Source organism: Trypanosoma grayi (assembly GCF_000691245.1).
Source record: "Trypanosoma grayi strain ANR4 Tgr_464_V1, whole genome shotgun sequence".
Taxonomy (NCBI): Eukaryota; Euglenozoa; class Kinetoplastea; order Trypanosomatida; family Trypanosomatidae; genus Trypanosoma; species Trypanosoma grayi.
In genome coordinates, this window is record NW_008826083.1 from 1 (window position 1) to 12,135 (window position 12,135).

The following is a 12,135-nucleotide window of genomic DNA, read 5'->3' on the forward strand; positions in this document are numbered from 1 at the left end:
TGATTTTAATTTCTCTCTCTTATTCTCCTTTCGTCGTCCTCATCCCATTTCGACCCCACGTGCTCTCTGTCCTTTAGCAGCAAAAATCAACGGGGGAAAGTAAACGCCGAGCCCCGCACCGTCGCACAAAGATCGACGCAGACACGCACGCGGCTCCTAAAACAGAAACCACGGCAGGCGTGGAAGCACCCGCGCAACCTGCTGCGCAGCGACGTCCAGGAGCATCTTCCGCACCGAACCGCCACCCCGCGCCGCCCGCTTTGCCGCCTTGGCGTGTGCCACCGCCGCCACCGCGCCGTTCTTCCCACCGCCACCACCAGTGCCGCTGCCGCTGCTGCCGTCCATCCGCGGGCGCCTGCTCGGCGGCGGGGGCTCGTACCTGCGCACCTTAACACGCATCGGGGGGGCCTTGGTGGCCTTCACCTCCTCCATCTCAAGCTTCGGCTGCTGCAGCGTGGGAACGAGATCACCAGTCGAGGGGCTCAAGCGCCGTTCCTTCAGGATTGCCTCCACCGTTGTCCGCTCATACTCCGCAAAGATGCGGTCAAAGCGGTCAAGCTCGTCGGCCCACAGCTGTACGGGCGTCGTCTTCTTTAGTGCGTCGAGGCGCTTCTCCGTTTCGGCGATGCGGCGGCTGAGGNTCTCGAGGCTTGTCCTGGTGTAGAACGTGATGGGCTTCCGAAGCACATAGTCGTACGAATCGTCGACGCGGACCATGCCAAGTTTGTGGCAGATCTTCCCCAAGGTCTCGTCGGTGGCGTTAACAAAGTCAATCTTGCCGCTGCGAAAGTGGTGCACGAACTTCAGCGTCGACTTCTCCCGCGCGAGCTCCGCCTCGAGGAGCTGCAGGTTGCGCTGCCGCCGCTTCTTATACAGATCAAGGCGGCGATCGTAGTGCCACTGCAGCACCGGTGCCAGGTCGCCCTCCAGCGGCGAAAGCGTGCCGTTGGGTGAGAAGACAGTGCCGTTGATGTAGATGCGCTGTGTCAGGCCGAGGTCGCTCTCGCACTCGGCGTGTGTCGTCATCACACCGTCGGTAACCTCCAGGTCGATGTCGACGTGGTTGGCGCCAGAGTAGTCAGCGATGCGGTGCACGACGTCCTTTGCAGCGAGGTGCGAGACGTGGTCACGGAAGGCCTCAATGCTGAGGGTCCACGGCAGCTCTGTCACCTGCACGCGGCCACCCTTGAAGTAGTGGTAGCGACCGGCCGCGATGAACTCGCCCCCGGGGCCGCGGCGAATTTCGCCTTGAAAGCCAACAGCCCACGGCACGAGCCGCCGCACAACAGACTTCGCGGACTCGCCGTTGATCATGCTGCGCACCGCCGCTGACACATCGAGCGGGTGGAAGGGCGGGATGTTCGACGCGAAGCCAAAACCAATACCGACACTACCGTTGCACATCAGGAGCGGAATGATGGGGACGTAGTGAGTCGGCTCTACTGTCTGTCCCTCCTCCTCCACATAGTCGAGAATGGGATCGTCCTCGCTTGGGAACAGAACACGCGCAAAGCTCGACAGTTTTGTGAAGATGTAGCGTGGGGCCGCATGGTCGTTACCAACCTGCTGACGCGAACCGAACTGACCCTCCGGCACAAGCAGGTTGATGTTGTTACCACCCGTGAAGTTCTGTGCCATTTTAATCATCGTCTCCTGCAGCGAGACCTCACCATGGTGGAAGGCGGAGATCTCCGAGATGTAGCCAGACAGTTGCGCTACCTTTGCCGCCTCATTGCTAGAGCGCCGCAAAAGTGCCCAAAGAATCTTCCGCTGTGACGGTTTAAGTCCATCAACAGCGTGCGCTAGGGCACGTGCATTGCCAGTGAGAGCGAAGTGCACCATCTCCTTATGCACAAAATCCGGCAGCGTGAGTGTCTTCCTGCTGCGGTCAATATCCACCTCACCAGTGCAAGCGTTTGCCTTGGTCATCCAGTCCTTGCGCCACTCCACTTCCTGTGAGTCAAAGACGCTATCAAGCAGCTTGTGATCATTGCGATCCACCACGAGCCGCATCGTGTGCTTCTCCATGTCACGGAAGTACTCCTTTCCCTCCACCGTAGTGGATGTGCCGAGACCCTTGTAGTACTTTGCCGTGTACGACACATTCGGGTGCGACTTCTGCCACTTGTGAAAATCCTTCAGGCTGAAGAAAGGAATTACCGTCTTGTCGCGCAGCCGCACCTTCACAATGGGGGTGGAGAAGATGGAGATAAACCCCGGCACACGTACCAGCAGTGACGGCCACAAAGCCTCGAATGCGTTGATGACAAGACCTTTAATGTGCGACCCGTCAGCATCTTGGTCGGTCATGACGAGGAGACGCTGGTAGCGCAGCTCCTCCGCATCCTTGTAGACCTTCCCCAGCTCTAGCCCCAGTGCACAAAAGAGATCCTGCAGCTCTTTGCAGTTCTTGAGACGCTTAAGGTTCTTGTTGCGCACATTCAGCAGCTTACCACGGAGCGGAAACACACCAGTGTACCTCTTTTGTTCACTCGATAAGGAGTTCTGCGCGAGTGCCTTGGCGGAGTCACCCTCCGTGATGATGAGTGTGCGAGGATACTTGGGGTCACGGCGCAACGTTGTCGCGTCGACTAATTTTGTGATGGAGGCCAAAAGCGCCTTACTACTCATGCGGCGACCGGCACCCATCTCCTTGTTGAGCTCCAGCTCGAGCTGTCCCGTTAGCGTGTTCACATGTGTCTCGAGGAACGGCATGCGCAAGAGAAATTCTACCAGGTCTTGCCGCGGTACGCGTGGCATTGTCGCCGGCGACACGAGACGTGCCTTGTTCTGCGAGTCAAACTTCGGCTGCACCTGCACGAGAAACACAAGAACGGTAAAGTGCCGCAGCACACGGTTAGTGTCTATGACTTTATTCTCTTTCTTGAGCATCCGCTCAACATTCTCCAGTGTTGACTGAAGTACCTCCACCGCGGCGGTGCAGTGCGTGCCGCCGTTAAACGTCACTACGCCGTTCACAACACCAAACACACGGCGCACACCGGCGGTGAGTGTTGGGACGTACGCGATGGAGCCGTTGCGGCTCTCGTAGACGTACGGCGCCGGCGGCATTTCCCCTCCAGGCGATGGCACACAGTACAGTGATGCGTAGTCCTTGAACGACTTGAAGCCAAAGGAGGTACCGTTGAGGGAGATCTCAAGCATTGGAAACATCGCGGCAAGGTCCATAATGCGTTTGTGCAGCACGCGCTTCATGTCATGCGATATTTTGTTCTCACTGTAGCCGAAGCGCTCGTAGTCTGGGAGGAACTTTACACGTGTGAGGTTCTTTTCCTTCGGGTCGACGCTCGACACGCGTGGGGCGGTCGCCTTGCGCATGTGGTCCTGCCAGCTCATGTGGAACTCCTTCCCCTTTGTGCGGCAGCAGACGGAGAAGCGGTGGGACATGATGTTTGTCAGCTTCGCCCCATAGCCGTGGCGTCCAGCGACGGTGTTTTGCGACTGGTCGTCGTAGTTGGAGCTGGTGAGGAGATGACCGAAGACCATCTCCGGGATGTACAGCTTGTGCTCCTTGCTGCGCACGATGGGGATGCCGGCGCCATCGTTCTCTATGGTGATCTCGCCCGACTCCGTGATGTAGACGCGGATGAACGTCATACGAGCCCCCTTGTTCGAGAGGTTGTCGGATGCATTGAGCAAAATCTCGTCGACGACCTTCAGCAAGCCGTGGTTGAGCTGCACCGTCTCCCATACCATGCGGCCCTTGTTGTGGTCGAAGATGAACATGGGCGTCGCGGTCGTCTCGACGCTGCCAACGTACATCTCGGGCCGCACCAGCACGTGGTCGATGGGCGTGAGCTTCTTGTACTTGGACACCTCAGCCATGGCTGCTGCTCCTCGCGCACACGGGTGTTCTATGCTAACTGCACCAGCAAGAGCAAAACAATAACAACAAGAAAAACAATTTGTACACGTCGACCGTACTGTGGGTTGGGATATACACGCACACACACACATATATATATATATATATATATACATATTTATAGGGATTTTCCTTGCGGTTCAACACGCAGAATAGGAGACGCCTCCTCCCCTCTCTTTCTGTCCGCGGGAGAGGATGCTTGCCTGCGTTCGTCATCGGCAACAGCTAACGTCCTTCCGTGTTCAGCCACACGCTGCGGATACACACACGCAGAGAGGGACATAGACGTAGAGAGATGCAAATAAACAAGCACCAGTTGAAGTAGCGTGCCTTTCTCCCACTATGAGTCGCCATTTCTCAACTAGGCAATATGTAAGGCGGAGCCAATCGGTTTGCAACGCTACCCGCGGGGGCCGCGCACAGTTGGGTGCGGGAGACCTTTCCGCCGCGGCGGACACACTGTCTCATCCTTCCTCTGCGCGCCGCCACACTCCCATGCCCACATCTGTGTCAAGGAGTGCAGATGCGGGATCAAAGGATGAATATATCTCCCATGCTGTCGCCTCTATTACCTCTGTTCTTCCGAAATCAAAGAGGGACAGGAGCCGCATAACCAGACAACTACATACACGATGTTTATTCTTCTCTGCGCTGCCAAATCCATTCAGTGGGCTATCCCCCAATTCAGAGCCGTTGCTTCATCCGCCCACCCCCCAGACCCCGCCGCGTGGCGGGAAGCAGGGGGCACGGGTGCGGCGGCAAAGCCAACACCTCCCCTCGACCCTGCGTGAACGCGTACGATCAGACAGAACGATAATGAGAGAAGCCCTCTTTTATTTCCCCAACCAAAGGAGTCAGACAACATTCGAACACACATTACTCCCACAAGCTCCATTTAACAACAAAACAAAACACACGCAGCATTCAAGCAACAGGTGCCACGCGACACGCAACTCACAAGAAACGAAAAGAACAAAACAAAAAACGACACGGACAAGATAACAGAACATAAAACCAAAGAAAAAAACTACACATACACGTGCACGCATTAGCAGAGCAGAGCAAGGAGCCTTGGCGGCGGCAGTAAAGAGGCAAAAGTTCCAATGGCGACCCACAGCCTCTCCCTCAGCTGCTTCCGTTGCAGCAGACTTCGCCCCCTCACGCGGCACGCATAGTTCGTGCAGAACAGCAGAAGAGCATGAAAAGAAAGAAAGCGGCGAAGACCACTGATCGCAAGCAAGTTTCATTCACCCTCGTTTCCTCTTACATCACGTGCACGAAAAAAAAAAAAAGGGACCTCTTGTATCGCAGAATCATTCGGCATGTTGCAGAACGCTTCTGTTATTCGGGCCTCGCCGCCAATCCTCTTCGTTTCGTGCGTGCGCCTCTTTAGATACCACTGCTGTTGCGGCATGAATGCATCCACCCAATACGAATGCCCCCGCGACACGAGCAGGAGTCCACTAGCCCAGGAGTAACACAGCATAGCAAGAAGGCAATACTGAAAACAAGAACGTCTTGGCGACTTGATTTCCCATGTGTGCGTAGAGGTGCCCACCCACCCCTCCCAACCCTTACAATTACGCAACGAAGGCAGGCAGCCGTCCGCGACTGCGAAAGAAAACGGCCGGTGCAATCACCCTTGCTCCTCCCCCCTCCCCCCAACACACACACCAGCGCTAGCCCGGCAGAACGACATGATTGGGCAACAGGAGAAGGCAGTGTCAAGGCTGCCGGCCGCAGAAGCACGGGGAAGGGATGTCGGCCTGCGTAACCACCGCTGCTGTTCCCAGCAGCACCGAGGATGAATAGCATCCGTGAACGTAATCCAAACACCACACATAGAAGCACGCACACAACCAAAAAAAAAAAGAGCAACAACAATAATAATAAAACAATGGCCTAACAACCAGAATAATGAACCCTCTTCGCCTTCTTTGGCATTCTCACTTGATTCGCACTCTTCCTTCTTTTATTTTTTTCCCCTTGCGTCACTACAGGGCTATCCGTAGTGTGGGGATTTTCGGCGTCCCCTGGCATGATTCTGTCCTCTCCGGTCTCTTATGGTTCAGCAGCAGTGATGGGATGCGGTCGCCGCGGTTCTCCGTGTTCTTCCAGTACAGACGCAGCGCATCATCCCAGTTGCCGAAACGCCGTATGGTCTCCGTGTACATCAACACACCCCACCCCCCCGACTCCACCTTCTGCGGGGGCACACCCGTGTACTCTAGGATAATCTCGCACGCCTCCGCCACCGTAACGTGGTCCGGTACCGTCAAAGCGAAGGGATAAATCAACATGTACGGCTTTACACCACATGATCCGCCCACTAAGTGGCCGCAGCAGCACGCAAGGCGCCACTGTCCCTCCTGGAGCGCCGGAACAGGCACCAGCGAGATAATGAGTGTTTCCTCACTCACCCCCACAAGGAGACGACAGGCACCGTTACCACTATGGCTACCGCCAGCACAACAGCTACTACTACTGTTGCTGCTTCGGGCTGTTGACATGGGAACCTCGATGATCTCTCGGATGGCACCCGCACGCACATCCACCAGCAGTGCCAGATAGTGTGTCTCAATGGTAACCGAAGCCGCGGCATTGCTGCTGCAGCTGCTGTGGTTGATGTCGCTGTCGTTATCGTTGCGGCGTCCGACATCCACACGACGCAGGGCCCGCGCACACCGTTCCAGCGTCCCCCGCACCAGGTCCTCGTACGTAACTTGCCCACACTGCACCAGAATTTCCTCCTTGTAGAGCAGCTTGTTCTTCTTCGTGCGTAGCATCACAATTACACGCTGTTGGGCCTCCACCTCCCGACGCGGCTTCTGCAGCACATTGAAATATATTATCAGGTACCGAAAGGTGCTGGCAAAATGCATGGACACCGACTTGCTGTGCGGTGGCCCCATCTCTGGCCTCAATGGATTTGTCTCCTTTTTGGCGCGGTAGAGCAGAATATAGTTGGGGTCCTCGCCGAAGACGGCGCCAATCGCCTCACACACCTCCTCATAGGACCAGGTCGTGTCTATGGCGCGTTTGAATAACCCAACTACACGGTGGGCACGAATTGGGTTGAAGTCCCCGTCCCAGGCATCAGTGTCTCCGCCAACCTCCGAGGAAACAACCTCAATAGCGGCGGCATCGCCAAACATGTCGCTGTCACACTTGCCACTACAACCCGAAGCAGCAGCGCCACTAGGACAGCCTTCGCAATGGTTGTCATCCTCATGCAAGGCAGCCGGATCCTCAAAGACGATCATGCAAAGTTTCATCATGACCACATTACTTATACTGGCCGAATACCCCTCTGCCCGCAAGAAACGATACAGGAGTGGTACATCCTCTAACTGACCAATCAATACACCGGACCTTTCAATTTGCAGCGATGCAAGCGAATCGTTGTTGTGCAACGCACAACTCGTGGGCCCCTTCTCCTGTAGCATTCGCAGCGGCCCCCTCAAGTTTCCGCTATCCCCCAGTAGCAGGCGCAGCACGTGACCACAGGTCGAAATTGATGTCGACAGTGGCAGCAACGCTGACCCCGCGTACATTATACGACAAGAGTTGACGTTGAAGTATTTAAAGAACACCAGAGCATGTTCGCCGGTGCAGTCCGGCAACACCGCACAACCGCTGTTGTTGCTGCTACTTGTCGGCGGAAGCAGACCCGGCAGTGCGGTGACGGGGGGACTCAGTTGGATATCAACAATCCGTAGTCTTGTCGCCATCTCTGGCACGTCGAGACGACACTCAACGAGACGAAAGGGTCGGTGCTCCGGGTTGACACCAAACGTCAACACGTTACGGTCTTGGGCAAGGCACGACTGCTCGTACTCGAGGGAGTAACCCAACACATCAACAAGGCAAAGACGCAGAGTCCAGTGAGGTTTGCAGTGGCCGTAGCACTCAACAACAACTCTGACACTGTCGAGCCGAACCGGGCTCTGCAGCGGTATGCTGCGGACGCTGAGGGACCGCCCCTCTTCCCTCCCCACACATCCCGTTAAGGACTTTGCGTCCCCGCTGAGGAACGATGACAGTGTGCTTGGCTGCTGCACGTACAAATACACACAACACCTCATCTCCCCGTCGCTGGCGAAGCGGTCCAACGTGACTGTTTCTTCCATTTCGTCGCACATCAGGGGCAGCAGCAGCGGGTTGGTGGACAACGCGTTCACGATCTGCCACATTCGGAAGCCGCCGATTTGCAGCTGCAGCGCATCCCCTTGCTTGTGTCTAGCGATCGCCTCACGCAAATCAAGCACTGTGTCTGTCTTCTGCATCCTCAATTCGACGGCAAGTGCCTCGTACACATCCGAGTTATGCGGGAAAGTACACCGTTGAAATTGCCGCACATACTCGTAGATAATATCATCTGTAACGACGTATATATTCAGCCCCCGAGACCGTTTAAGGCTCTCCCACTTGCGGTAGTTTTCTTCAGGCCTCGCAAGTTGATAAGCATTCACGGCGCACTGCGGAACAATGTCCTCCGGCGTGGGCGCAAACACTTTTGGGCAGTCGGCACGCCGCACATAGGACAAGACATACGCAGTGTGCAACTTCGTTGTATTGCCTGAGTGGCTCGTGCCAGGTTGTTGGCCACCATAGTTTTTAGTGACGGCGCGGCACTCATCAACAACGGTAACGCGCTCATCGTCGTATTCGATCCATCGCGCAAAGCATTCCTGCACTGGGTCCCACTCACGTATGTAGCAAACATAATGCCCGCAATTCTCTGAGCCGTGGTGCACAATGACACTCTGTAGTTCATAAATCGCCGACGTGCTGCTGGGGTTCTCAGCCTCGATGCCTTTCTCCAACTCATCCAGCGACAAAACGACCGGAAACACGAAGCGACTGCTGATCTTTTCCATCGCGGGAGTTGGCGTGTCGAAGTTCATCTGGAATCGCTTCAGATGGAAAACTGTAACAGGAGGAAAGCGGCAAAAGCGGTAGCTCTTCTCTGCGTCCTTGTACTGCGGTTCCTTCCCCGGTACCTCAACGCGGTACTTGTCGTCACCAACCAGTTGTTCCTTGGCGGACAGGGAGCGCAGACTCTCCATAAGCGTGGTGTAAGGGACCAGTGGGAGGTGAATGTCGTAGAATGTGTCCCGCTTCGTAGACGTGAAGGCCCCATCGAGTGTTTCCACAACCTGTTCACCGAGACCCTGGAAAAGNTGGCTGATGGTACCCCCAACTGGTGTCCCCTTCATTTCCTCCTCCAGCTTCTCCCGCAGCAGCGTCGCCATCTCCTGAATGTCATGCTGCGCGCCGAGGTCCTCTTCCTCCCAGCCGAATGCAGCAGTAAGGTTGTTGGTGCGTGCCGGTGTGCTGCCCTTTTGCATCTGAAAAAAGAGCTCCTGTAATGCCTTGGTGATTCTGGAGCCAGCTCCGCCTTGCACCACAGGTGTACAGTAGACGGCGTTTCGGAATACGCCAAGGGAAAAGAGGGACTGCAAAAGGGCATTTAGGTAACACGTGCTCCTTTCATTAACGAGACCCACGGAGAGAGGGGCCAAGCCTTTAGCATCAGCGCCACCCGGAGCAGCGACAGAGGAATCAGCTCCTGCTGCTGGATGCGACGGCAACGCCCCCTCGTTTTCTCGGAATTGTGGTCCCTCTATTTGCTCGAGGAAATCGATCCGGGCCTCCGTATCATCAGCTGGTAGAGAGCCGGGGCTTCCGTAGCTTCGTACCTCCTGCGGTAGATCGCCACCCTCGTCTTCCCCCATATTCTCCCACGCTCCAGTGAGGTCCCTCGCATGGAATGGCACCGTGTTGCTACTGGGGGGGACGCACACCGATGAGTCCACGCCGTTCTCACTCTCCCCGTGTCCCGCCGTCGAGGGCGCAGTGCTGGTACCCGGCGCGCTCATCGCGCATCAAACCCCGCCGCCTTTCTTTTCTGAGTTTGTGTGTGTGTAAGTGTGTATGTGTGTGATGACGGTAAAGCTGGCCCCCGTGCCCCCGCCCGTTGTGTCCTAGACTGCTGTTGGAGTTGTCACCACCGTCCGCGGTGGAGAAGCAGCACTGCACACGCAGTCAAGCGCACGCACGACAACGAAACAACAAACAACAGCAATGAAGCCCAACGAACAAGCAAGATGGACAGGGCTCTGCGCTACACGGCCAAGGAGGGAGACATCCAAGAAGAGGAGGCGAGAATAGATAAGGATGAATGAAACATGACGGGGCTAGCGTGGAGACAACCCACAGAAGCCACACAGCCTGGGCAACAAGAGGAGAGCAGAATAAACAGCAATAAAAAGAACTCACACAGAAATAACGAGGGCATCCTGTGCGCCATCCGTCTTGCCGCCACGCATCGATTAGCAAACCTCAGATTCGGCCATCGCAATTTCATCTTAAACACACACACACACACAGAAGCACCCACAGAACGATGCAATATATATATATATATATATATATATATGTGTGTGTGTGTGTGTGTGAGATAGTTAGTTAGTAGCACAGATACACGCTTCCTTAGTGTGTTAGCAACACGCAGCACACGCTGCATTGACCACCTTCCCTCTCTTGCACGTTTCCACACTCTCTCTCTGTCCCGCTTCACCTTTTCTCACCTTCTCTCTCTCTCTCCAGCTTTCTTCGTATCACCCGTCACCGCTCCCATCTCTCTCTCTCACACACACACACTCAGTGGCGCACGCACCCACACGCGCAGCCACGCTGGGGGCGAGAGAGAGAGAGAGCGAGCGAGAGAAATACAAAGGAACGGGAAAGGGGCAAAACGCCCACGCAGATCACGTGGACGGTGCGCGCACCCGCGCGATCTAATGCATCAAACCGATGCGGCCCATGTAGAAGTAGATGAGCACACACACCATCAAGCAAACAGCCCAGTAGAACGCGTAGCCGTACAGCCACTTGAACTCCGGTATGTGCTCAAAGTTCATGCCGTAAACTGCCGCTAGGAATGAGCACGGTGTGAAGAAGACAGAGAACTTCGTCAGCACAGCCATTAACTCATTTGCACGGAATGATTGGAGGGAAATGTGCAGGTTGAGAAGTGTCTTGGCATCGTCGCGCACCTCCAGCGCCCGGTCAATGAGCTCGATGCAGTGCACACACATCTGATTTGCGTGCTCCTTGCTGCACAGTCTTAGTTTGGTGAAGCTCTCTGCGAGAACGGTCCGCGTGATGTTTAGCACACGGTACTGTACATTTGTGCGGCGGTGCAGGTGGTAGAGAAACATATTCATGGGGCCCTTGCCCATCGGCCTGGCATCCTTGCGGTTGAGCAGCTGCAGCAGGAACGGCGAACGCGAGCTGTTTGCGAAGTGTGAGAGAATCTTGCCATCCGAGTACTGCTCTCGCCGATCGTCCTCGCCGCCGTGTTGTTTGCGCGCGCCGCCCAGCCCCGACACGAAGAGCTTGGACTCGCACTGGTCAAGAAGGTTGGCGTGAACGTCAAGGGAGCTCTGAAACGTGTTTACCGCGTCGTGCAGAATCTTCACGAGAAACTCCTGGAATGATATGACATTCCCCTCCATCAGCGACTTCCACTGCTGCCGCATGTTCGCCATACACGCACAGTCCATGCGGTGGATTGTGATGATGAGTTTAAGGTCAAGGTCCACAACGATAATCCAGCGGTTGGTCAGCTCTAACACGCTGTCGTCCTCTAGTGCGATCTGCGGCGTGGCAACGCGCAGGCAAATAAGGAACTGCGTCGGCGTCTCAGGTGCTTCGCATATCTGCGGCAGCACCAGCGAGTGCTCCCGGTCGGTCAGGAACGATTCGCTGATGTTGAAGCGCTTCGTCAGGAAGCGCAGGGCGGCGTTGTACTTGCGCCGCGATGGGTCGCGGCCAATCATGTCGACCCAGTACCAGTTAAGGCACATCTCGAGGTTGGAGTTGGTCGACGTGCTCGACGTCGTCGCGGCGTCTCCGGCCAACAACTTGCGCTCGTCAATGCCGGCGTTGGTGAAGTCCAACTCCGATGAACTCGCCACAGCGCGTGTGGTGGTGCGCTTTTGCAAAAAGTACGGTGAACGAAGCTCGCTCTCCTGCAGCTTTACGGCGTTGAAGTTGTCCGCGCAGGCGCCGCGGCAGTTAAAGTACTCGACATGCACCTCCTGCGAGGGGCGCAGCCACGCCCGCGCACCCGGCCGAGCCCCAGACACGCCGCCCGTCGGTCTCGGCCACGGCGCCTGAAACGTACCGTAGCGTCGCGTCACGCCCGGTGACGACGGCTGAGCCGACTCCAGTGGCGGCGC

General features: G+C 56.2%; 3 protein-coding genes across 3 annotated transcripts; all 3 read right to left on the reverse strand.

Annotated features, from left to right (window-relative positions):
• Positions 1 to 156: 156 nt before the first annotated feature.
• Positions 157 to 3,846, reverse strand: DQ04_04641000 (mitochondrial DNA topoisomerase II; the record flags this gene model as incomplete). Its single annotated transcript, XM_009313705.1, has 1 exon — positions 157 to 3,846. The coding sequence occupies one exon, from the start codon at positions 3,844 to 3,846 to the stop codon at positions 157 to 159; it is 3,690 nt and encodes a 1,229-aa protein (XP_009311980.1).
• A 2,034-nt stretch (positions 3,847 to 5,880) lies between these two features.
• On the reverse strand, positions 5,881 to 9,768 carry DQ04_04641010 (putative ubiquitin hydrolase, putative,cysteine peptidase, Clan CA, family C19; the record flags this gene model as incomplete). The annotated part of the gene is made up of 1 exon (XM_009313706.1): positions 5,881 to 9,768. The coding sequence occupies one exon, from the start codon at positions 9,766 to 9,768 to the stop codon at positions 5,881 to 5,883; it is 3,888 nt and encodes a 1,295-aa protein (XP_009311981.1).
• Positions 9,769 to 10,689: 921 nt separating this feature from the next.
• DQ04_04641020 (putative cation transporter) lies at positions 10,690 to 11,760 on the reverse strand (the record flags this gene model as incomplete). Its single annotated transcript, XM_009313707.1, has 1 exon — positions 10,690 to 11,760. One exon carries the CDS (start codon positions 11,758 to 11,760, stop codon positions 10,690 to 10,692), a length of 1,071 nt encoding a protein of 356 aa, XP_009311982.1.
• Positions 11,761 to 12,135: the final 375 nt, after the last annotated feature.